The sequence below is a fragment of the Cotesia typhae genome, unplaced genomic scaffold, assembly GCF_013202065.1.
Source record: "Cotesia typhae breed Kobodo isofemale line unplaced genomic scaffold, CoteBio_Ctyphae scaffold_13, whole genome shotgun sequence".
Classification (NCBI taxonomy): Eukaryota; Metazoa; Arthropoda; class Insecta; order Hymenoptera; family Braconidae; genus Cotesia; species Cotesia typhae.
Genome location: NW_027423774.1, coordinates 5,820,448 through 5,847,476, shown reverse-complemented (window position 1 = coordinate 5,847,476; position 27,029 = coordinate 5,820,448). Strand labels below are relative to the sequence as shown.

At 31.1% G+C, this 27,029-nt stretch overlaps 6 protein-coding genes across 6 annotated transcripts in view; 2 read left to right on the top strand and 4 right to left on the bottom strand.

Annotated features, from left to right (window-relative positions):
- The first annotated feature begins 80 nt into the window (after window positions 1-80).
- Window positions 81-8,055, top strand: LOC141534849 (uncharacterized). The gene is made up of 2 exons (XM_074254447.1): window positions 81-249; window positions 6,779-8,055. Exon 2 carries the CDS (start codon window positions 6,803-6,805, stop codon window positions 7,922-7,924), a length of 1,122 nt encoding a protein of 373 aa, XP_074110548.1. The 5' UTR covers window positions 81-249; window positions 6,779-6,802; the 3' UTR covers window positions 7,925-8,055.
- Window positions 497-3,675, bottom strand: LOC141534848 (uncharacterized). Its single transcript, XM_074254446.1, has 4 exons — window positions 3,507-3,675; window positions 1,799-3,338; window positions 986-1,501; window positions 497-907 (listed from the first exon to the last, which is right to left on the bottom strand). Exons 2-4 carry the CDS (start codon window positions 3,294-3,296, stop codon window positions 684-686), a joined length of 2,238 nt encoding a protein of 745 aa, XP_074110547.1. The 5' UTR covers window positions 3,297-3,338; window positions 3,507-3,675; the 3' UTR covers window positions 497-683.
- A 5,581-nt stretch (window positions 8,056-13,636) lies between the features above and the next one.
- LOC141534572 (odorant receptor 46a-like) lies at window positions 13,637-16,636 on the bottom strand. The gene is made up of 5 exons (XM_074254001.1): window positions 16,223-16,636; window positions 14,452-14,847; window positions 14,136-14,340; window positions 13,750-13,905; window positions 13,637-13,684 (listed from the first exon to the last, which is right to left on the bottom strand). Exons 1-5 carry the CDS (start codon window positions 16,606-16,608, stop codon window positions 13,637-13,639), a joined length of 1,191 nt encoding a protein of 396 aa, XP_074110102.1. The 5' UTR covers window positions 16,609-16,636.
- Window positions 16,637-18,935: 2,299 nt separating this feature from the next.
- The window catches only part of LOC141534460 (uncharacterized), a 10,075-nt gene continuing 1,981 nt past the window's right edge, over window positions 18,936-27,029 (bottom strand). The window contains exons 2-3 of the mRNA XM_074253820.1: window positions 19,609-19,744; window positions 18,936-19,518 (exon numbers count right to left, since the gene is read on the bottom strand). Coding sequence (XP_074109921.1) covers window positions 19,217-19,518; window positions 19,609-19,729 — 423 coding nt within the window. The 5' untranslated portion in view covers window positions 19,730-19,744 and the 3' untranslated portion in view covers window positions 18,936-19,216. The remainder of the gene's footprint in view (window positions 19,519-19,608; window positions 19,745-27,029) is intronic.
- LOC141534462 (uncharacterized) lies at window positions 20,337-24,179 on the bottom strand. Its single transcript, XM_074253824.1, has 3 exons — window positions 24,129-24,179; window positions 23,483-24,052; window positions 20,337-23,398 (listed from the first exon to the last, which is right to left on the bottom strand). The coding sequence occupies exons 1-3, from the start codon at window positions 24,169-24,171 to the stop codon at window positions 20,667-20,669; spliced, it is 3,345 nt and encodes a 1,114-aa protein (XP_074109925.1). The 5' UTR covers window positions 24,172-24,179; the 3' UTR covers window positions 20,337-20,666.
- LOC141534461 (uncharacterized) overlaps window positions 23,853-27,029 on the top strand; it is a 12,044-nt gene continuing 8,867 nt past the window's right edge. The window contains exons 1-4 of the mRNA XM_074253822.1: window positions 23,853-23,882; window positions 24,729-24,809; window positions 24,881-24,915; window positions 25,361-25,475. The gene's annotated coding sequence lies outside the window, so the exon portion shown is untranslated. The remainder of the gene's footprint in view (window positions 23,883-24,728; window positions 24,810-24,880; window positions 24,916-25,360; window positions 25,476-27,029) is intronic.

The window sequence follows — 27,029 nt, the reverse complement described above, 5'->3', positions numbered from 1 at the left end:
TGACATTAAAAGGCACCTGTCAATATTTTGGATTTTTTTATGACACTGAAGTTGACAGATATTTTAGAATTTTATAGCAATTTAATTATTATAAAAAAATATTTTTAAAAACTTTCACATGTGAGAATTAATAAAAATTACAAGTGAAAATTTTCAGAAACATTTTTAAGTAATTTAAAAATTTGCATTTTTTTCGATTTTTTTCGTCATTGATAAGGTGAAAGTCCCCATTATGAGACATATTTCAAGGTAGGTTAAACATTTGTACGATTTGAAAATGTATTTGAGAGAAAAATACAATTTGAATAGTGTTATACGATTGTTCTATGATTATCAGACTGATATTTAATATTTAAACTCAATTTTAACTAAAAAATAAATTAAAATAAACAATTTTTGCAAGCAACCTCTATGACCCCTTTTATGAGACAGTTTTAAGACATATGGCCCTGTTGTCTCATGATAGAGGTCCCTATTTATGAGACAGCTGAAAAATAAACAAAACGATTTTTAAATTATATTTTTATTAATATGAGATCATTTTTTATATAAAATCAGTAATTTAAATGTTTTTAAAACAGCGAATTAAAATTTTCTACAGATTAAACAAATAATTAACGCAATGTATAAAGTAGTTTATTTTTCCTCTTTCATTCTTTTTTGAAGTTCCTTTACTTTTTCCATTAATTTTTTTTTTCTTCCTGTAATTGTTTTTTTTTCTGTTTTTTCTCCTCCTGCTGCTTTTTTAAATTTTCTTTTTCCAATTGAAGAGTATACCATTCATCCGAAGTCCCAGCCGAAGGTAATTTTGATTTACCAGATTTTTCAACTCGGCTCCTTTTCTTTTTAGGCAAATATTCGACAGGTAGAGTAAAAATTTCTTTCAATGGTGTTTTAGGCGAATTATCTAAGATTAAATATTATAAAATTGTTATTAAATAACTTTTTAATTATAAATTATTCGTTAAACAAAATTTTATATTACCTTGTCTCACAGCTTTTGGTGAAATTTTTTTCACGCTTGAACTCTGTTTATCGATTGCTTCACAATCATTTTCTTTCAGTAAATGTAAATTCTTGTTATCCGAAGGAACTATTGAATTTGTAACGGTTAATTGACAATTCCTAACAATCTCTGACGTATGAGTAGTATCAATCAATGGCTCTTCATTAATGATCTGAACCGGCTGATCGTATACAACTTCATAACTATCATTATTCCCAACAAAATCATTTTGGTCGCAACTCATCACGTCAAGATGCTCCTCAAAAATAATAAGAGGCTGCAATTTTTCACCATTATTCTCTACATCAGCGTGTACTCCAAACTTTATTGAATCTTCTTCAACACTTGTACATGTACTATTTATTAAGGAATTAATCTCTGAATTAATACCTTCTTGTTGATTAATATGCAACCTATTTTTCAAATTTTCTAGAATACTGGGGTCATTTATAACTTCATTCTTCATGATTATTGGCTTCTGTTTCGGAATTTTATCTATTAATAAAATAATGTAAACGTGTATGATAAAAAGAATTTATATCAAATTATTTCATCTAATTTTCTACAAAAAAAATAGTTAATTAATATTTTCAACTAAAAAAAAAAGTAATTAATATTAATAGTAACATATTTATAATAAATTAAATTCATCTTAGCTTGAAAATTGATTTCAAAAATAAAAAATTGTAAATATAAAATTTGAAAAAATTAATTGTAAATAAAATAAAAAAATATTTAAGTATATACTTAATAATTGTAAAATAAATTTAAATAATTATTAGTCTAAAATACCCGTCGATTTTTTATAAATATTTAACCAATAATCAAACAATGCTTTTTTTTCAATGTCACCGGTCCATAATCCATTGCTGGCTGCTTTCTTAAAATCGGGAAGTATTCCTGCAGGTAAATTTTTCTCGAACAGTTGTAAAAATCCTTGTTTTTCGGTAACCTCATGGCTATTTTCGGTGTCATTATTGTTGAGAGTTTGTTCACATTTTTTCCCCTTGTTCAAAATATCATAATCCACGGCTTTAGCATTGAATGGATAGAGCCCTGCTCCTCGAAATCCACTTTGCACAACCTTCTCTGCATTAGGCATGTTATCTAACGTAAATTGAAGAACAAGGGGAAAATTTTCTTTGGTGAGTTGTGTCACACCTTGCTGACTCTTCCATTTTGGTACACATTTTCTCCAAATTTCCTTGAAAGGATGGAAAAACGAAATATCAAGAGGTTGCATGATATGTGTGGAATTTGGTGGTAACATAATTAACTCTATTTGTTTTTCACGACAAAAATTTACCAGTGGTAAATTTAAATGAGATGAGTGATTATCCATGTACACAAGAACGGGAAATTGTGTGTTCTCTTTCACCAACCAAGGGTAGAATACATTTGTAATGTACTCATAGAAAGTTTCAGATGTCATCCAGCCATTATCAGATATACCAATTCCCCAGCCTTTCGGAGTATTTTCAATGATTTTCTTTGGTACAGTTTTTTTGTATGAGTACATGAGCATGGGGGGAGCACGAATACCATCGGCTCTGTACATGAATAACACTGTCAAAGCTTCTTTTCCTCCATCAACAATTTTATAGACCGCACGAGTTCCCTTTGCAGCAAGCACTCTTTCAGCATCAGGACACAACTGAATACTGCTCTCATCACAATTAAAGATTCTGTTCGAGGGAATATTTAATAGATTTTTTTTTTGAAGATATTCCTGGTTGTTTGTAAACCAATCTTGGAGATCTTGTTGGGTAACAGCCGCTCTAGTTGCACTTAACTGCTGTGGTTTTCTAATTGAGAGCTCCAGGTGTCGTTTTCTAAAGCTTTCCCACCAATGACGACTAGGACGATCATCGGTAAACGGAGTCTCTTTTTTAATAGTTTTCACATACTTCTGAACATTATCCAACAGCTCACTCTTCGTAACAGGTGCTCCAATCTCTGCCCGATGTAATACCCACTTAGCAATACTATCTTCTTCATCGTTTGACAAAACTGTTCCAGGGCCGGTTTTACTTTTAGTTTTCTCTGGATCGAGATTTTTTTTTCTGGCTAGGGTCGCTACAGGTATATCGAAAGCAGCAGCAGCTTTTCTTACAGAAATACCTGTTTCTTTTACAGCTTTTAAAGCTTTTTTAACATTGTCTTGATTATAATTTAATCTTTTAATTTTCTTTTTCTTTAAATTGACATTAATATTGTCAGAAGTCAACACATTTTTTTTCACCAACTTAGTTTGTTTTCGAATTCTCAATTGAGTTGATTTTTTTGCCATGTTTATAAGAAATTCTTCAATAATTTTTTGTTTTTTTATAATCTGAAATATAAAAAAAAAAAAATTTATAAATGTGGGAAATATTATATGAATAAACAATTATATACATAAAAATGAAACAAGTCAAAATTTAGTTTGGAGCATTAGCATGCTGTCATAATTTTATAGGTTAGGTTTATAATTTCACTTCAATTAATGTGTTATACTTACTTAAATATTATAATTTAAAGTTATGTGCATTAATAACGTTTTAAATTATATTTTCACACTGTTTTTTTATGAATTATTATTTAACACTAATAATTATTGCGATAAACATACAATGTCTCATGAAACTGGGACTACAACTAAAAACGTATGTCCGAGTTATGCGATACACCTGATAAAGTGTCTCATAAAACCGTACATACAAGTGAATAACTGTAGGTATTATGAAACACTGGGAAATAAAATATTTTCGTCATAAAAATCATAAAAATGCTCGTACGGACTAAATTTACGATTCATTAGCTTTTAATTAATATATAACATACGTATAAAAATGGCAAAAACAATGTTTATTGACCAGAATGAAAAATTAGATAATTGTCATTGTTTCATTTTCTTTATATGCTAATTTGAGTGCAGATTATGAATCTAGCAATTAGGAATTTTTTTAAACAATATCTAATAAATAAATAATAAAATTAATAAATTGCCTTACGAACTTAGTGGTATATGTATTTATTTTAATTTTTATATTTTAATTTACCTGGTCTTTTTTTTTTTATTTATCGTATATTTCAGTTGTGTATCAAAAATAGGGACATTGTCTCATAATAGGGACTTTCACCTTATGTAAAGAGCAAATCAATCGATCTCGATCCGATTTGCAGCGATTGACGTGGCTTTTTAAGGTTGAGAGCTGATTAGATTTTAAAGTCGATCGGTAAAGCTGTTTAAAGTTATTCCAAAAAAAACACTTGAAAAAAATTTTTTTTTTAGATTTTTTAAGATTTCTTGGAATCTACCGGTCCGAATCGGTTGAAATTTTCAGAATATCTAATTTTGGTAGAACTCTGTCGAATACCATTTGGTAGGATCCAATCGGTTAAGCCGTTTGAAAGTTATAAGAGGTTTAAACACACACACACACACACACACACACACACACACCTGGGAGTTATCAGGGATGCTTCCTAAGCCCTTAAAACGTCGAGATCTGATACCCACTCGATTTTCGAAAAACGGGGTGAAACCAAGAATTTTCGAAAATTTTGAATGTTAAATGTCAATAATTAAAAGATTTTACATGTGAGCTACAGCTCAGAGATGTCGAAAATCTTAATAAATGGTATATTTGAGCTGGAAAAATTCAGATCATCGTAGGATAAAACTTTTCGAATATTCAAAGCACGAAAAAAACGGGGAATTCCAGGGGTAAATTCTGCAGGATCGACCGATTTTCAAATTTTTAACTACCCGCTCAGAAAATTGAAAATTTTCTAAAAATCGGGAAGTTATTGGTTTTACCCCGTCTTGCAAAAATCGAGTTCTCATCAGATTTCGACTATCTGGAGTCCTAGGAACCTCCCCTGAACACTCCTGAGAAGTCGTCACTATGTCTGTATGTGTGCGCGCGTGTGTGTGTGTGTGTGGGCATGTGTGTGTGTAAGTATGTCACTCGCTCGTAACTTTGGAACGGCTTGACCGATTTGATCGTACCTGGCGGCTTTGGAAAGGGCTCCACCAAACTTAGATTTCCTTAAAATTTGAATCGATTTGGACCAGTAGATTTTGAGAAATCTTAAAAAAACGAAGAAAAAATTTTTTTTGAAATGTGGTTTTGTTGAAATAACTTCTGAACTGCTGAATCGATCAACTTCAAAAACTAATTAGCTTTAGAGCTCAAAAAACATCGTCGATTGCGACTGAGTTGATCATAATTGGTTAATTTGCTTTCGAGAAATCGTTGACGAAAGAAATCGCAAAAATCAATTTTTTTGAAATAACTCTGAAACGGTTTGACCGATCGACACCAACATTTTATCAGCTCTTCACATCACAATACACGTTGATTGCCGCAAACCGGGTCAAAATTAGTTTATTTGCTTACCAGAAACCGTTGACGAAAGAAACTGCAAAAATCGATATTTTTGGAATAACTCTGAAACGGCTCAACCGATCGATACCAAAACTAATCAGCTCTCTACTCTAAAAAATCACATCGATCGCTGCAAGCCGGATCAAAATCGGTTGATTTGCTTGCAAGAAATTGTTGACGAAAGAAATCGCAATAATCGATTTTTTTAGAAATACTCTGAAACCGCTTGACTAATCAATTTTAAACACTATTCAGCGCTGGACAACAAAAAAATATGTTGTTGCTGCAAATCACATGAAAATCGGTAGATTTGTTCGTGAGATATCATTGACGGAAAGAAATAAAAAAAATTACCATTAATCACCTAAGAATGGACTTATCCATTCAAAAGTTATAGCAATTTTTAATTTTCAGTCATAAAAGTGTTCTTTTTTATTCTTATTCAAATTTTAAGTGGTTTATCGGGCAGTGAAAGACGCTAACGGGTATTAGCTACTTATTCCTTTCGCACTTATAGTAATGATGTATTTTCTTACCGACTGTCGCTTACTGACTTTATTTTACGAAACCGTCAAAATTTCCAAACTTTAAAAATTATTTACAATAATATGAACACCGCTCATTTATGTTATTTAAAGATGAATACTGTTATATCTTTAATCAATTATTTTGAGTTTTTGAAAATAATTCTAAAAAAAGCTTCGTTGTTATTTAGTAAAAAAATTTCAACTGAAAAAAATATAATTAACATTTCACATCTTTAAAATATTTAAATGACTTGTTCTAATTATTATCATTCAATTAAACCTTAATATCATTCCTGTAACCATATATAATGTAAAGTCGAAATGTTTATATGCCTTGATATCGTTAATGTTTAATTATTTTTCCTAATGTATGAAAAAATTACCAATGGAAATAAATGTAGATAGACAGATCTGTATTTGTATTTGAAATTATTTTAATAAATAAGCGCCGATCCTCTAAATTCAAAAAATTATATTTCTAAAATCGAAGAGCTTGAAATAACGCATACGATTTGCTTACTGGATAGAGTTCACAAACATCCGAACAAAAAATGTTCGTATAACTGTCGCTAAAATTAGCGGGAAGTTGCAGGGGTGGCCTTTCGGTCAGCCGTTTTCCACATTTTTTTACGGTATTCATAGGTATTGAACGATAGACTTTGCTTTGAGAATTCTCGTAACTTCACTTAGGATCTTCAAACTTGGAACTTCAAGCTTTGACTTGGTTATTTTAAAACTCGATAAAAATTTTGACTTTTTTTTACACCCTGATGTTTTACACTAGTGTAGTATAGAATATAAATTATTTCATACAACTATAAGTATTTCGATTATATTTCCAACATGTATTAATTTTAATCTCATAATTTCAGAATGTTGACCACCAAGCTGAAAGAATGGGTGTGGAAGGTATACATGATCAAGATGTACGCCCTGACGGATATTTACACGAAGATGAAGACCATGAAGATAATCATGCCACAAGAATGGAAAATGCTTGTTCTTCGGATGAAAATCAGTTTGGTTGTTTTTACGAAGCTGACGAAGCCATCAGTAATATAAGTACCAGATATAATGTAAGGAATGACGTTCATCCACATGGAAGTGACGATGAGGATGATATCCATCCAGAAATAAGTTTCGCACTCTTAAATTGTAATGTGATAGATGAAAATATTGATGATGATAATGGAGATGATGCTGATAATCATGTCGATGTTGATGGAAACGATTTTGATGATGATAATAATTATGATGATGATGACGACGACGACAATGATGATGATGATGATGATGATAATGATGATGATGAAATCGGTATCCGGTCCAATGATAATAATTTGTCGCTCGATTCTCCATTTCTTAACATTAATAAAGAACCGAATCTTGACATCCCCTTGATTCCAAAACAAAATATTACTGTTAAGGATCACTTACTTGCTGCAATTGCAACGTCAGTTAGGCACAAGTTATCGTACGAGGCTACTCTAGATCAATTGCAATGGATAAAATCGAAGTATCATGCCAATTGTATACCAACAAATAAAGAACAATTGTGGCACGTTTTAGGTCGTAATAAGGATATCCTAACAAATCATTATTATTGTAGAAATTGTCGTCACTACTTGGGTGAAAGATGTAAGGAGACGAATAAATTAAAAACAAATTGTTATTGTGGTGCATCAGAATCAAATTTAGGCTATTTTATATACTTAAGTTTAACTGCACAAATTAAAGAACTTATGAAGATACCTAATATTTCGGAATCTCTGAAATATAGATTTTGGAGAACGAAAACAAATCCAGATGCATATGAAGATATTTTTGATGGACAAGAGTATAAATCTCAATGCTTACCTGGAAAATTTTTAGAAAAATGGTATAATTTTTCCTTTACATTTAATACTGATAGATGTAACGTCGCCAAATCTTCGAATTTAAGTGCATGGCCAATATATGTACAAATCAACGAATTATTTCCACGTATGCGAAAAAAACATACGCTCATACGCTTATGATAATAATACTAAGAGACATGGGGTGAAAACTATCTCATCGTTAGTAGCTTTGCCATTATTCAATATACGCGATGGAGTTGTTGTCGAAGCTATGCACGCTGTTTACCTAGGAGTAGTTCGGCAACATACTCGGCTATTTCTTACGATAGCTAAAGCTCCCTATTATGTAGGAAGTCCTGGGAGTATTAAATTAATAGATAAGTGCTTGTTAGCTATTAAGCCATCATCATGTCGGTTACGTAAACCAAGATCTATAACAACGTGTCAGAAATGGAAAGCTTCGGAATGGCGTAATTGGTTAGACTACGGTCCAATATGTCTAACGGAAGTATTGCCTGCAAAGTACGTTCATCATTATGCACTTTTATCAGAAGCCATTTATTTTTTGGCTTCTGATCATTCATCATCTAACATTCATCATTTAAATAGTGACTGCATCACTTCAGATCAATTAAATCGTTGTTACATGTTGTTAAAAGCATATATAAAACTTTTTCAACAATATTTCGGTGTTGAAAATATGACCTCCAACATACACTTGATGGCGCATTTAGTTGACGTTGTTCGAAACTGGGGTCCAATCTGGGTCCATGAAGCATTTACATTCGAATCAATGAATAAAAAAATAATGGACTTCGTTACAAGTTCTTTTGCTCAAACTGACCAAATCGCAACGCGCTTTCTCATTCAAAAATTTCTAATTAATGCCTTGGACGATGAAAAAGTTTCTCATGAAACAAAAAAATTTATTGCGAAGCAAATCAAAGTCCCTTTTCAGCAAAATGACGGTAGCGTAAAAAATCGTTTAGTTGGTTTGGGAAAATTGAAAACTCGAATGTCTACAGCTGAAGAACGAGCTGCATTATTAAGAGTAGGTTATAATCCTACAAATATCGAATGTTTCAAAAAAATGAAACTGAATGGACAAAATTATATGGCCGAAGGCACCAAAAACCTAAAATTCTGTGATTGCGTCATTTACGATGGTAATGGGACATTTGGTTCAATAACTACTATGATTAAATTTCAAAATAATGATGAAAAAATTGGTGGCATATTCATCAAATGTTTTAATCAGGTCAGACAAGCATTTAATAATGAACATATTTATCGAGCAATAACTTCAAGTAAATTACTTTTCGTTAGAGAATCAAGGTTGATAAAACTAGCTGTTTTGATCAAAACAGATAAAAACTTATATTTAATTAAGCAAACAAACTGCTGGGAATCTGATTGAGGGAACATCTTAGCTTTTGAATTTTTGCTTTGAAATTCATGTAGATGGGTATTTTCACGTAAATTCCAACAAATTTTGATTTTGTTACGTCTGAATTTTCGAGGTTCAGTTAGATTATAAACTGACGAGGTATATGCATTGCAATAGGGACCTTTCCCAATTTATAAATCACCACTTACTATCTCTAGCTTCAGAGTGTGATTATTACATTTTAGTCCAGGTGTATTACACCTATAGACTGGGAATTCCGGGACTTTGTTTGAAGGACGCAAGACAAAAAATACTTTAATAAAACAAAATTTTGTAAAAAATAAAATATTTAATTTGTTTCAAATTGGAACTAGATTAGCTGTTATCTTTTTTTTTTTTGTGTTTATTTTTACAAATATTCTTAGATTTAGTTCTTTCTTTGAAATGAAGTTCTACAAAAATTTTATATTTATATCCTAAATCTTACAGTACCTTATTTCGTGATTATTGGTTATTTTAATTTTTACTAACAAACTCTTGCACGAAAGAATTTGTTTTCACAAAAATTTTGTATAAAAGAATTACAATTTTCACTAATAACTTTCATATAAAAGAATTATAATTTTCACTAATAAATGAAAAACTTGGGAAGACCAAGAATATAAAATTAATTGACAGTGGGATAGCCTCACTGATAAACTTTGATGGGATAGTCACACCAATTTTGATACAACAAAAGTAATAGACAATTCGACTGGATCGGGAAGCGAAATCAATGCCTGGGAATTTCATCTAGCACTCCCAATTCTTAGAGTAAGACTCCCTTATATTCTTGGGTGGGTCCCATGTTTTCCATCTTTTGGGGGAAACTCTAGTCCAATTGGGATCCGAGGTTCCTTCCTTATCTATCCCTACTTTTTTGCCGGAAAACTGGCTGTTCCACGTTTTTATACAGGGCTATGTATATGCACATCTGTACATATCCTATGACGTGGCAATTTTTATTTATTTAAGATAATTATTATAAAAATTATTTTGATATAGTTAGAATAATTTGAAATTATTAATATTTAATGTTATTATTTTTAGAAATAATTTCAAATCATTATTACTTAGTGATATTATTCTCAATTAAGGATTATTATTATTTCTGAAATTAGTTTGAAAATTTCTTATCATCTGTAAATAGAAATCTTGACCATTAAATAATTTTTTTAATTGATTATCTGTTGGAGATGCATATCTATCTTTGTTTAGGCATTCTAAAAATAGACCTTTATTACTGCATATGGACATAAATCCCTGCAATATCCATATTAGGGTGCTTTTTTTTTTGACTATTTTTTTTTTTTCGTTCCCATAGTAAAAATTTGATGGAAGTACCAAAAAAAAAATTCCCTGAAATTTTGGGCCCTTAATATTAATATTCAGTACTCGACCAAGGCGTGTAATGATTTCCCATTTAAAATACACGTAAAACTTGATTTTTTTTCTTTCGAATTTTATTACTCAGCCGCATTTCATGGGATTATCTAGGACTTGGACAGGTATTTTTTAAAATTGAACGCTCTACAAAAGTATCCATTACGGCAAAGTCATAACTTACACCTGCGGGGTAGTACGGGCCACTAAAGCTAATTTTTTCATAAAATTCGCGTTTTTTTTAAACTATCTCGTAAACAACACTAGCTACGGAAAAAATGAAAATTAGACTTGTAGGAAATTAAATTTTCTACAAAAAAGCACTAAATCGTTACGAATGATACTTTTTGAGATATAGAGGTTTAAAGTTGAGGCGGTATGGAATTTTTGAGTTAAATTGTGAAATAAATTAATTTCACTATAAATTGTCATATCAATCATTAATTATCCATATTTTAATTAACAAATAATTGAAAAATTGAATAATTGATCATTTTGAAACTGATATTAAAAAAAAATTTTTTTAAACGGATTTTTTCAAATTTTTTTTCCTCCTATTGAAAATTTTTTGTGAACTTCTCTCTGATTTTTTTTTCATTTTTAATCATCTAATACATTCAAAGTTTATAAAAAAAGTAAGATAATAATAACCAAAACAAAGATTAGATGAATTGTATTTCGTCACTCTTTGTATTATGATACTGATCAATTTTGTTTTACGTTAGGTACCATGGCGTTGTACGTTATTACTCAACCTCACCTGAGTTTCACAAATTTTCCGATTAATTGCAGCGCTTTCTTCGCTTTCGCGTACTTGTTCCGCGAGAGTAAGAACAAAGCTTCGCGAGTCCTGAGCGGCCTAACGTCGTTTAACGTATTTTGCATTAAATTTGAGGTTACGTAAACTAATTGCGCTATAAAAATGTGTGAAAAAGCTGATAAAAATATTTACCATTATTTAATTGGGTTTGAAACAACTCAAATAAATATTAAATTTTTTGTTATTTCTCACATCGATGTAATTTATTAAAACCATCATTAAATGGGAAATCATTACACGCCTTGGTCGAGTACTGAATATTAATATTAAGGGCCCAAAATTTCAGGGAATTTTTTTTTTGGTACTCCCATCAAATTTTTACTATGGGAACGAAAAAAAAAAATAGTCAAAAAAAAAAAGCACCCTAATATATATATATATATATATATATATATATATATATATATATATATATATATATATATATATATATATATATATATATATTTTGTATATATTATGGTAGATAAGGTAAATAATGCAAAAAACTGTACTTAAATAAATGTTAGGTAAAGTACCAAGTAGCTGCTCATGAACCAGTAATTGACCAATCTATATTTATAAATATAGATACACAAATATATGGAGTGTCCAGGTAATAGTTCCTGAGCAGCTACTAGGTACTTTACCGTATATGTTGTCTTTTTTTTAAGAAAAAAATAATACAGACTATATGTAGAGTTAAGTTGACGAAATATTCATTGTAAAAATGTAAAATAAAAAATAATTTATGTTTGTAAGCGTTCATGTACGTAACTATTTATGATTTGAAATAATAAATTATATAATTTTCCTTCACACATTGGGAGTTTATTTACTTCTTTTGATATTTTGTGGCAATGCAGAAATATTTCCTAAAAATGTATAATATTTGATATAATTTTAGAAATCCTTGAGCTGAAAATATTATTAAAGTTTAAAAGAAGCACATTGTTATTCAATTTCCAAACTGTGATATTTTTTTGAAGCGTCATTTTACTGTAACCCGCTTGACGAAATTTGATGAAGCCCTGATTAAAAATACTGATTGAAAAGAATTGAAAAGCGGTCATTCCATGCAAACTGTATATCTACATATACAAAGAAAAGAATTGAAATTATTAAAAAAAATTCAAAATTGTTATTTATTAATTATTTTCAATCAGTATTTTTAAACAGAAAGCTCTTCTAATATAAAAATGTTATTTCACTACGAAAATTGAATTAGAAATTAAATTAATAAGTTATTTCAAATGAATACTTTTTTGAAAATGTTGCATTAACGATGTCTCTTAAACGAATTCACCGATTTTGCTATGGATTGCGGCAGTCGACATGATTGTTCGATTGGAACAGCTGATTAGTATTTAGAATCAACCGGTAAAAAAAGTCTATAAGTAATTTCAAAAGAAAGGAATCAATTTTTTAAAAATCTTACTTTTGAGATTACTTAAAATCTACTTGGTTAAATCGAGATAAATCTTAATGACAGTAAATCTTAACGATGCCGCATTAACTACTACAAACAGCCTTCTAATTGGTTGAGTAATTGAAGAATTATTCAAGGTTTATATACATAGACACACGGACGTCATCCGAGAAAGAGTTAGAATAGATCCTGGGATCTTAAAACATTAAGATCTGATGAAAAATCGGTTTAAAAAATCGTCGTAAGACAAAATAATTAGCCCATGTTTTTAGAATTTTTAATTTTCTTTATAAAGTCACAGTGAAATCATGGTAGAATTACAGTAAAATCACAGTGAATTTACTATGAATTCACTGTGAAACTATAATGAACTCACGGTGTTATGACTATCAAATCATTATAAAGCCACAGTGAAATCATGGTAGAACTACAGTGAAATCACAGTGAAATTACTATGAATTTACTGTGAAATTACTATGAATTCACTGTAAAACTATAATGAACTCACCGTGTTATGACTATCAAATCATTATAAAGTTGCAATGAAATCACAGTGAAATTACTATGAATTCACTGTGGAACTATAATGAACTCACGGTGTTATCTCTGTGAGATTACCATGAATCTACAGTGATATCACTACTAAACCATAGTGACGAAATGGAACAAAATCACTGTGAATTCACTATAAAATTACCGTAAATTTACGGTGAATTTACAGTGAAGGTGATTTCACTGTGATTTCACCGTCATTCCGAAACCGCGAGGGGTCATAATTATTTCTTATCACCATCCAAATACTATCATATGTCAGTGTGTAATTCAATATAATTAATAAAATATTAATTACTTATTTCAGGTCCGTTGTAGCACATTATATACCGAGTAAGACATTTTAATCAACTATAACAATAAAAAAATATATATTAATTACAATATTATTTCAATTTTAATTGAAAATTTAATACCGTTTTGAAAGAATCGTATGATAATTTAATAACACCTCCACTTGAAAAAATAATTGGTTTTTGTCCACGATTCATTATAATTATTAAACTTTTCACGGTTGATGTATTTAAATTTATCCAATCAGTATTATAAATAGCGTCACTTAATGTTGAACTCTAAAATATAATGATCATATTAATTAATAATATTGAAATTAACAGGCGTTTAAAATTTTTTTTAAATTAAATTAGAACTAAAAAAAAATTTTTTTAAATCTACATTTAGAATTTTTTAAAAATTTATTTTATAATAATTTTTAATAAGGAAAATTTTCAGATGTCTGTATTTTCATTTTTAATTAATAAAAATAAAATAATAATTGAAAAAAAAAATAAATAATAAATACCACTATTGTCACTTGATTGCCAGCTGCACAAAGAATAAAAATTTCCGTCAACATACAAGATAAATAAAGCACAATGCTAGTAAATTCAGTTGAAAAAGCATCTAAAATAGCCAAGTTATAAACACTTATGCATAATACAATAGAGCTTATAAAAAATTGAAGAAATATAACTTTATTAAATGTTTCGTTAATGGTGTCAGCTAATCTGAAATAATAAAAAACAATTTTATAAATATTTTCAATAAAATTATAATTATTAATATTATGATAAATAATATAATAAGTATAAATTAATTAAATGAATAAAAAATTCAACTTAAGAATAATTAGATGACACTTTACGTAATCAGCAATTAATTTATTTTCAATCTTCAAATTATCTTTATTATTTTTATTACTATTCCAGTGGGTTGTTAATTTAAGCGTATCGACTAAATTAATAAAACGATATTTTAGTATTTCTAATTTAGCGGTTATTTGCAGCATAAGCCCTGGAACAAGAGTATCAAAGCCGATGTCTGAGTTAGCTGACAAACAGACACTTATTATTTGGTAACCATAAGCAAGCCAGTATAAAAATCCGTGTGAATAATCCCATGGTAGGTAAGTATCGTATGGCAAAGTACCTATTGGTAATTTTAATAATAAGGTACCAAATGTTATCATAAATACGGTTATTTCTGTTAATATTCCATAGAAAAGTGTGCTGTGCCTGTAATTAAATATTTTTATTAGTAATTAAAAAGTTCATTTGATTCAAGAAAAAAATGGCTTGAAAGAAGAATATTATTTTAAAGAAAATAATTATTTTAAGGTAAGAAAAAAAATATCTTGAAACAATAAATTAATTTATTATAAAATTTAGAATTTTTGTAATAAATTAAGATTATTTATTGTTCTTCAGATACATTCAACCCACAGCAGTATACATTCAACCCCAGAACCTGGACAGCACACAAAATAGTTTTATTCGATAAGTACAAAGCACACACACAAAAAACAAATTTCTTGCGCCAAGAAAATTTTAAGAAAAATAAAAGTTATTTTGGAGCAAGAATAAATTTTCTTGGCTCAAGAAATTTATCTTGTCTCAAGAGACTTTGACTTAATTCAAGAAATTTTAAATCTTCCTTTATATTTTCTTGAGCCAAGAAAATTTACACTCCAGTCAAGAATTTTTTTTTTCAGTGCATTTAAGGGGTTACATGGGTTTCCTCCGGGAACAATGGTCTATTTTCAACAATTATTTTTTAATAAAAAAAATGAAATATTTTATTCAAACTTATTATTGTCTTGAAGATACATGTTTAATAAGAAATCACTGAGATTAAAAAAAAAAATGTGACATCATTTTCGGCAAACCCTCAGAAAAAAAGGTACGTCCGCGTGATCAGTAGAACTCCTAGCAGGATCATTTGAAGTGAAAAAAAAAAAATATGTGCTCTAGTTAAGACTTCAAACTAGGTCTTCCCTGTATACAAAATAGTAATGAAAATGTTAATGATCAACTAACTTACACTCAATTTTTTTCTATTCAATCTTCAAAGATGATGAAATCACACGAACATAACGAATGAAATAAAAAAATCGAGGACATCTTAATTTCGTAAATATTTAAAAAATTTTTTTGCACTTATTTTAACATACAATCTAGAAGTATATAGAGATCTTAAAGATTTTATACATTTTTTAAATCAAAAGTTATATAAGAAATAATAAGTAAAAGTTTGAATTTCCATAATTTTCACAACTATAAAGTGCTATAACTCATGAGCTAATTGACCAATTGAGCTCAAATTTAAATTAGACTTTCGTATTCGTATTTCTGAAGATTAAATATGTTGAGTTTGGAAAAGATCTATCATGAATTAAAGACGCATGAAGACAAATGCAATAGTTATATTTCTATGTAAACTACTAAATTGTAATTTATATATTTATGTTTTAACTGTATACCCCCTTGCTATGGGTTTATAATGAATTAATTATGATAAAAAATATTTATAAAAATTCACTTATAATTTTATAATTTTAAAAAAATTTCTTCATCTAAAATTAATCTTAAAAATAATAAATTAAATTATTACCAAATAAAACGATCAACTTTTTGTTGAATAATAATTTCGTTATCATTAATCGGCTTGCATGGATTTGTTTCAAGTGTATTTAATATCAAAATAATTGTTTCGCGACTCCATATAATATTAGCTATTTTACCACAAATAGCAAAAATAGATAATAATATAAAACAGTTACTTGTAATATCTCCAATATTTTCAGTAGTCAATATTAATCCAGTTATTCCAGTAATTGTAAAAGAATAAATAAGAAAAAATATTACAAATGTACGAAACCGATACCAAAAATTGTATATTAATGATGAACTATTGTTATTGTATTTTTGATGTATGTGAGGTTTCCAAAGTCCTATTGCTTGCAATACAATAAAGCTCCCTGGAAGTATCGTATACATTTTAAAATAATATATTATTGCGACGCTACTAAATTTATTTTCTACTTTGAAATTTCCCCTATCATTATATTCCTTCTATTCCGATGATGATAATAATAAGTATCTATGAAATTATTATGAGTTAAAGACGCCAGAATGTCGCAAATGTATTTTATGTCGCATATATATTCAATTTAATATTCATTGTATCACAATTGTCTTATTATCTTGTTACTGGGGTGCATATTCGAGGGTATAAATTATATTCACAGAATAGATGCTTTTTATAAATTAATAAATTATCATCATCAATTTCAGCTGGAAAATTAAAATAATTGACCTTGAATTATTTAATATCAAATTAGTGTAACAATGTAATGATGGGTATTTATTATTAATATTATTTTAAAATGAAGTCTACTTTATATTTCTCTTCACTATTTTGTAAGATTATTGCACCTGTTTTGCTTTTTCTGAAGAACCCGGTCTCAGTTTAATACATAAACTATGACACTGAAGTATAACACTGAAATTGACAGATATTAAAATTTTTTTTGGAATTTTATAGTAATTAATTATTAAAAAAAAAAATTTAATTAAATAGTTTCACATGTGAAAATTAATAAAAATTACAAGTGAAAATTTTTAGAAGCATTTTTTTATTGTAATTAATTTAAAAAAAATTTTTTTTTAAATTGACAGCTTACCCCTAACTTCAGTATTATCACTGAAGTTAACATTTAGAAAATTTTTTATAATTTTATAATTTTAATATTATCAAAAAAAATTTAATTAAAAATTTCACATGCGAAAATTGAAAAAAATTATAAATTTGTTATAAAAATAATAAAAAAATTGACAGTTGACAACTAATTTCCGAATCATTACAATAGTTTACTAAAATATAACTATTCCATGTTTTACTATACTTGCTTACTTAACACAAACTATAGCAGTCTAATGAAGCTTATTCGAGTACTAAAATGTAAATATGTTTATCTTCTTATAAAATTATCACACAAATATACGCAGTTTGTATTAAAAATATTTTGCATTTAAATGTTATTCAAGCAAGAAATGTTGAATGTTTTTTTTGCGGTGTTTTTATAATGATATTGACATTAAAAGGCACCTGTCAATATTTTGGATTTTTTTATGACACTGAAGTTGACAGATATTTTAGAATTTTATAGCAATTTAATTATTATAAAAAAATATTTTTAAAAACTTTCACATGTGAGAATTAATAAAAATTACAAGTGAAAATTTTCAGAAACATTTTTTTTTATGTAATTAATTTATTAAAATAATTTTTGAAATTAACAGCTGGTGGCTAACTTCAGTATGATATTTTTATTGCTAATTAATTATAAAAAAAATTGAACGCCTAGAGATTAAAAAAAATTACTGAACATTATTTAAAAATATTTTTTTTTATAAAAATTAAAAAATTGTTAGTCAGCTGATTGACTGCTAGCTGTCAATTTTTTAAATTTTTACAACAAAAAAATGCTACTAAAAATTTTGACTTCTAATTTTTATTAATTTTCACATGGTCAAATTTTTAACAAAGGTAAGATGATTTATATTTTTTATTTTTATTATTATTTATGTTCAATAAATTTTAGGGTTAAACATTATAACGCGCGTTTCAATTGTATGTATTGAAGAAATTATTATTGGAGTAATTTTACTTTAATCAAAAAACCTACAAAATCAAAACAAGGATAATAATATCTTCACAAAAAAATCTGATAAAATTTATGGTAAGTAACCATTATATTTTATTTTAAAGTTTATGTACATATAATAAATAATTATTCATTATAACAAAACCTTTAACATACATAAGTATATTGGTGTATTAGATTTATATATAAAATCTCAAAACTTGAACATATGACACCGTTTTACAAAAAACTAGGTTGGCTCAAACTGAGAGCAAGAAGAGACTATTTCATTGCCTGTTTGTTTCTTAAGGAAATACGCATGAACCAAGTACGTGTTTTACTATATACAAATAATTCTTTATTAATATTTAATAAAACTCCTTGTTTGAAAATATTGATTGAAAAGAATTAAAAATGATGAAATTCGAATTTTTTTCAATAATTTCAATTCTTTTGTTTGTATATATAGATATACAGTTTGCATGGAGTGACCGCTTCTCAATTCTTTTCAATCAGTATTTTTAACCAGGGCTGTCTTTCAGTGTATGATGGTCTTGAGGGAGCCATGGCTCCAAAATCAAACAAAGCGATGTGAAATTTTTTTTTTTTATTTTTATTACAAATCAATTATACAAAAAAATATTTTAAAAAATTTGCACTTCTAATTACTTTCAATTTTTAGATGTAAAATTTTTTCATATTTATTTAATTGTTATAGAGTTCCAAAAAATTGACAGATGTCTGTTAATTTCAGTATCATTAAATTAATTACTGGGGCCTAATCATTTAGCTGACAAATAGATCATAAATAAATGATTTAGAAGAAAAATCTACTAATCTAATCAATACAAATTATTTTATTTCCAATTAAAGAGACAATTTAGACAATTAATGAATTAAATGTAAAGTAGATAGTTTATTATTGTAAAAGGACTAACATTGGCCTCATTATTGGAATACTACCCGAGCATTGGGTCCAACCAGTCATTTTTGGCCAAAGTCCAGATTCGACCAATCAAATTACCACCAGGAATAACTCCAGCAAAAGAGCTTGCTTGTGAACTGCTACCAGCATTGGCAGAACTTCCTGTAGGACCGCTTGTAGCAGCAGCAACAGTTCCGGCTGCACTTGAAGCTGCAGCTCCAGGTGCTGCAGCTGCTGCGGGCGTTCCAGCTGCTGCAGGAGCTGCAGCTCCAGCTGCTGAACCTGCCGCAGCTCCAGCTGCTGCAGCTGCATCATCAGCCTTTATCACTGTAACTGCTAGAATATTAAACATTAAAATTATTAATCAGTTTTATTTATTTTTAAATAAATAAAATTTAGTATTATTGATAGATGTAATTGACATACCTATGGCGAGCACAGCCAGTGATACGATTAAGAATCCTCTCATTATTTTAGGTTTTTTGTCACTATACCTCCAATGAACACTCTGGTCGTCAAAGACAAATTGGTCTCGAGACATTACCATCCTTGCACTTTTATACTACTTAACAAACAAAACTTAACAAATAAAACGTCATTTTTTATTTAAAAAAATAATAAAAAATATTAAAACGACGTCTGTCTGCCGACGTTGTTAGGTTAAATATTATTTTCACAAATATTAAATTGTTATTATATGTGATAAGCCGCCATTTTTTCTTTGATAAAATTATATTTTTTAAGGATAAAATTTAAATTAATTTTTATATCAAATAAAATTCATTATAATTCTCCATCATTGCTGTCACATTTTAAAGTTTATATTTATTTTATTACTCAAATTTTTTTTTCCTGCTAAATACGTCAGTAAATAAAAAAATTTGTTAAATTAAGTATGAATGATACATTTTTACAATTAACATGCGCCACGGACATTACAGTGACAATCAATGATGGAAAAAAAATTTACTAGACACCTTATCGTCATTGCATTAATTAGTTGTTGTTATATTATAGTTTAATAATTCAAATAAAAATAATATTAATAGCGATAATTAATGAAAAATTTGATAACTTTTAAAATTTCATTAATGGAAAAATTAATTATCGAGATTCTTGAAGTAGTTAATAAGAGATTTATTTTATATAAATTTTTTTCGAGAACAATATATAAGAGTAACATATAATAATATATACATGTTGATGAATCGACGACTATGTTACATAATTCCATAATAACTATCATAATGAATGATGATGAATGTAGAATATAATATTGCTGCTTACAATAGGAAAATATAGGTGTAAATTAATATACATTGAAAATTGATTAATACAGTTAAATAAATTTTTAATATTACTCGAATAAATGAAAAAATTACACAAATAATCTTTATAAATTTAACAAAAATCAATATTTCATCCTATTTTGAGAAACTTATCAATAATTTATGTTACATATAAATGGATATTAATCTAAATTACTAAGAAGATGAAGAGCGTGATCCTGAACCAGAATAACTGCTAGCATGAGCTTGAGAACGAGCGCCTGTTGTGCCCATAGGTTTTGATCCGGCATAAGAACCGGATGTTGCGCGTGAACTAGAATAGGAACTTGACCTCGCGGTTGATCCACTGCCAGAGCCAGATCCACCACTGCCGTTTGATCCAGCATTGGCGCTTGATTCAGAACTGGCGCTTGATTCAGCACTTGCGCCTGATCCAGAACCAGCGTCCGATCCACCATTGCCGCTTGATGCAGCATTGGCACTTGATCCAGCATTGGCACTTGATCCAGCACTGGCGCCTGATCCAGAACTAGCGTCCGATCCACCATTGCTGCTTGATCCAGCATTGGCACTTGATCCAGCATTGGCACTTGATCCAGCATTGGCACTTGATCCAGCACTGGCGCCTGATCCAGAACCAGCGTCCGATCCACCATTGGCACTTGATCCAGCATTGGCACTTGATCCAGCACTGGCGCCTGATCCAGAACTAGCGTCCGATCCAGCATTGGCACTTGATCCAGCATTGGCACTTGATCCAGCACTGGCGCCTGATCCAGAACCAGCGTCCGATCCACCATTGGCACTTGATCCAGCATTGGCACTTGATCCAGCACTGGCGCCTGATCCAGAACTAGCGTCCGATCCACCATTGCTGCTTGATCCAGCATTGGCACTTGATCCAGCATTGGCACTTGATCCAGCACTGGCGCCTGATCCAGAACCAGCGTCCGATCCACCATTGGCACTTGATCCAGCATTGGCACTTGATCCAGCACTGGCGCCTGATCCAGAACTAGCGTCCGATCCACCATTGCTGCTTGATCCAGAATTGGCACTTGATCCAGCATTGGCACTTGATCCAGCACTGGCGCCTGATTCAGAACCAGCGTCCGATCCACCATTGGCACTTGATCCAGCATTGGCACTTGATCCAGCACTGGCGCCTGATCCAGAACTAGCGTCCGATCCACCATTGCTGCTTGATCCAGCATTGGCACTTGATCCAGCATTGGCACTTGATCCAGCACTGGCGCCTGATCCAGAACTAGCGTCCGATCCACCATTGCTGCTTGATCCAGCATTGGCACTTGATCCAGCATTGGCACTTGATCCAGCACTGGCGCCTGATCCAGAACCAGCGTCCGATCCACCATTGCCGCTTGATCCAGCATTGGCACTTGATCCAGAACTTGCGCCCGATCCAGCATTTGCGCCTGATCCACCACTGCCGTTTGAACCAGCATTGGCGCTTGCTTCAGAACTGGCGCTTGATCCAGCACTTGCGCCTGATTCACCACTGCCGTTTGAACCAGCATTGGCGTTTGATTCAGAACTGGCGTTTGATTCAGCATTCGCGTCTGATCCACCACTGTCGTTAGATCCAGCATTAGCGCTTGAGTCAGAACTGGCGTTTGATCCAGCACTTGCGTCTGATCCACCATTGCCGCTTGATCCAGCATTGGCGCTTGATCCAGCATTGGCACTTGATTCAGAACTTGCGCCCGATCCAGAACTCGCGCCTGATCCAGCACTGCTGCTTGATCCAGCATTAGCATCTGATTCAGAACTGGTGTTCGATTCAGAACTTGCGTCTGATCCATCGCCGCCTGATCCACCACTGCTGCTTGATCCAGCATCAGCTTCTGATTCAGAACTGGCGTCCGATCCAGCACTTGCGCCTGATCCACCACTGCCGCTTGATCCAGCATTGGCTCCTGATCCAGAACTCGCGCCTGATCCAGCACTGGCGCCTGATCCAGAATCAGCTTCCGATCCACCACTGCTGCTTGATCCAGCATTAGCATCTGATTCAGAACTGGTGTCCGATCCAGCACTTGCGCCTGATCCACCACTGCCGCTTGATCCAGCATTGGCTCCTGATCCAGAACTCGCGCCTGATCCAGCACTGGCGCCTGATCCAGAATCAGCTTCCGATCCACCACTGCTGCTTGATCCAGCACTGGCGCCTGATCCAGCACTGGCGTCTGATCCAGCATTGGCTCCTGATCCAGCACTGGCTCCTGATCCAGCACTGGCGTCTGATCCAGCACTGGCGCCTGATCCAGCACTGGCTCCTGATCCAGCATTGGCTTCTGATCCAGCACTGGCTCCTGATCCAGCACTGGCTCCTGATCCAGCACTGGCGTCTGATCCAGCACTGGCGTCTGATCCAGCACTGGCGTCTGATCCAGCACTGGCGCCTGATCCAGCACTGGCGCCTGATCCAGCATTGGCTCCTGATCCAGCATTGGCTCCTGATCCAGAACTCGCGCCTGATCCAGCACTGGCTCCTGATCCAGCACTGGCTCCTGATCCAGCACTGGCGTCTGATCCAGTACTGGCGCCTGATCCAGCACTGCCGCTTGAACCAGCATTGGCTCCTGATCCAGAACTCGCGCCTGATCCAGCACTGGCGTCTGATCCAGCACTGGCGCCTGATCCAGCATTGGCTCCTGATCCAGCATTGGCTCCTAATCCAGAACTCGCGCCTGATCCAGCACTGGCTCCTGATCCAGCACTGGCTCCTGATCCAGCACTGGCGTCTGATCCAGTACTGGCGCCTGATCCAGCACTGCCGCTTGAACCAGCATTGGCTCCTGATCCAGAACTCGCGCCTGATCCAGAACTCGCGCCTGATCCAGCACTGGCGTCTGATCCAGCACTGGCGCCTGATCCAGCACTGGCGTCTGATCCAGCACTGGCGCCTGATCCAGCACTGCCGCTTGAACCAGCATTGGCTCCTGATCCAGAACTCGCGCCTGATCCAGAACTCGCGCCTGATCCAGCACTGGCGTCTGATCCAGCACTGGCGCCTGATCCAGCACTGGCGTCTGATCCAGCACTGGCGCCTGATCCAGCACTGCCGCTTGAACCAGCATTGGCTCCTGATCCAGAACTCGCGCCTGATCCTGTACTGGCGTCTGATCCAGCACTGGCGCCTGATCCAGCACTGGCACCTGATCCAGCACTGGCGTCTGATCCAGCACTGGCTCCTGATCCAGCACTGGCTCCTGATCCAGAACTCGCGCCTGATCCAGCACTGGCGCTTGAACCAGCATTGGCTCCTGATCCAGAACTCGCGCCTGATCCAGCGTCGGCGCCTGATCCAGAATTTGCACCAGATCCACCACCGCTGTTTGATCCCGCAGATGAACTAGAGTTACTCGATGATTCTGCTTCGGAGCCAGAGTAAGAATCACCCTCTGATTCATCTTCACAATCATCATATCCATAGTATGGTTCATATCCTCCAATCATACCTGTCATTCCACTATTGGCTGATGCTTGACTTGAACTATGACTTTTAGATTGTGCTGACGCTTGAGTACCACTGTTTGTTGATTGACATGTAGATATTGCTAAAAATTTTATCTATTAGTTTCGAGTTAAATGATTGCATAGCTGATAAATTAGTAAATAAATTGTTAAACTCACCCAGGGCACTTATGGCCAAAAGTATGAAGGTAAATTTCTTCATTTTGACTTTTGATGTTTAACTTAAGACTCTTTTGCTTAAGTTTTCCTTGGTTGTCTTAAGTTCACAAACTATTGTCAGTTTCTCATATACGATTATTTGTTCCAAAGTCTTGTCTCTCCGTCTTTTATACGTGCGGCAAAAGTTAATACCTGCCCCCTTTTTTTTAATTTTTTTTTTTTTTTTATTTACATTGATTACAAAAATCAGTGAATCGACCATCTGCGATGCTTATTATTTAATTAAATTATATTTAAATTTTATTTTACATGTGTTTTACATCCATGCAAGCTATTACAATTGCAATATATTAATTTTATTTTTAATAGTTAAAAAAATTTATCAACACCCTCATAAAAATATTTCTATAATAATAATTATTGAGTTTTATACATCCAGCTTGTTACTATCAAAATTTTTAAATTTAATGTGGAACTCAAATTCATTATTAATATTTTTTTATTAATTACACTTTTAAATATTTTTTTTTCTTTATTTATTATTTAGTTAGTGACTAGAAGAGCTGGAGGCTCGCCATTTTGTATTTGTTTAAATTTAAGGTTAAACCGTCAAAGTAAACAGTCGTTTGGGCGCCATTGAAGGTTTTGGTCAATTTTGTGACTCATCATAATTTTAAAGCGGTATTTTAATCTTATTTTGTTATTTTTTTATTTATTTATAAATAATAATGATATTTTCTTCTTTGTTTCAGATTTACTACTCAGATTTAATCATTTATTAATACAGGTAGCTATTTATTTTCTTCATTAACTAAAACAATGTCATTAACCTAAAAAAAAATAGTAAGAAAATTTAATATGCTTTATAAATATTTTTTTAAATACTTTATTGAAAAAAATGGTAATGAATAAATAATATTTATAGTAATTGTGCAAAATATATTTATAAAAAGTGTTTTTTTTTTTTTTTTTTTTTTTTTTAGTTTGAAGTCATAAAATGAATTCAATCGCAAAATAATATTTCTGTACCAAATTAAATAAAGCATATTTTTATCAATGCTAATTTACTGATAAGCAATTGTGAAATATTTAAATAATTTTTTTTTCCAATTCATTGCACGATTAACATTTTATCCTTAATATGTTTAAAAAAAAAATATTCAAGTTTTTTTTTTTTAAATAAAAAACTTGACGTGAAGATAAATTATATTAATTTAGATTTATTCTTTTAGGATTCAGAATAAGGAAAAGAAGAAACAAAAAAAAAATAAATAAATTTGTGTTTATTTTTTTTGGAAAATAAATTCCGGACTGTAATTACTGGGCAATGATGAAATTTGTGCACAGGTAACGATTAAAAATTTTAAAAATCAACAAAATTAATTTTATCATTATTAAATATTGCGATATATGTTTAATGAGTCTGGTTGTTGGAAATAATTTATGGAACAACGTAAGAAAATATTTGAGCTCGGTAAATTGAGCCAATTACTCAGAATTTTAAAATAAAATGATATTTACATTTTGTTTTAATTTCGTAAAAGTCACTCTTGGTAAATTGTCGCTCATTACTGGACAATGTGATGAATATATAACTGAGTCATTGTCTTTAAACCTTGAGTAGAATAAACCAAGGAACATATTATTGATAGAACTATCAATTTTTCTACATACCAATTTATTATTATCAGTATTAAATTATAATTAAGTGGAAAATTTTGTACTTTTAAATAAAAATTAAAAGTTCTAATTTTTCTACTATTACACTGAGAAAAAAAATACTTTTATTTAGAAAATTTTCTTGATACAAGAATTTATGTTCTTGAAAATTTTCAAGAATATATATTCTTAGCTCAAGAATTTGTTAAATTGATTAAAATAATTTTTACTTAATTTAAATAAAGCCTTTTAAAAATTCTCTTATTTATCTATTATCCAAAGATAAATATTGAAGCTCTTCTCTTTAGAAATTAATAATTAATAATAATAGAATATTTTCGTTATCGTTATCGAGTTTCTTGAACCAAGAAATTGTTAATTGAGTAAAAGGATTTTTTTTTCTCAGTGTGCTTCATTTGAATGATATTTTTTTAAACGTGATTAGATCAGATTTGAAGAAGAAATCTTGTATCCTAAATTAAATAATTTGACTTGAATTCTTTGAGGAAAAATTTTAATCTTATTTATTATTATTTTAATTTTTAGTTTTTAGTTTTTTATTGGATGTCCAAATTAATACAACAATTTTGACTCTAATTTTTCATAATATTGTTAATTTGTATTTCCTCCAGACATAAACAATTTATCGTCAATTCATATCTAAATTTGTCATTAAGAGCCGGTCCTTATGATTGCAAGTTTTCATTTTTCTCCTAAACAAAGAAGATTTTTGAAAAAAACACTCTGCTACGTAAAAAATTTTTTAGATATCTATTTTATATTAGAGAGAGCGGTTTTTTCGAAATTTTCATTTGTTTAGAAGAAAAACATAAAACTGCAATTAGCTTTATTATCACGAGTGCAACAAGAATAGTGCCGTTTTTCGTCGTGAGTGTGACGCGAGAAATAGATGGGATCGGCTGTTAAAGATAAATTTGACTGAAAAAATAATTCAGACGTATCAGACCAGGACTCGAACCTGGATCTTTTGGTTTGGCGCCAAAGGCTCAACCTGTTAAGCTATCCGAGACACTGTCCACAATTAGTATTCAGTCACCTACACGGAAATAAAAAAATGACACTGGATATCATCCCAGATTATACTCAGTGATATGTGGGGTAAAAAAAATTTCAGATAGTAGCTACAAAAACCTAGATTATACTGCGTGATATCTAGATTATACTCATTATAATCTAGATTATACTCATTATAATCTAGATTATACTCATTATAATCTGGAT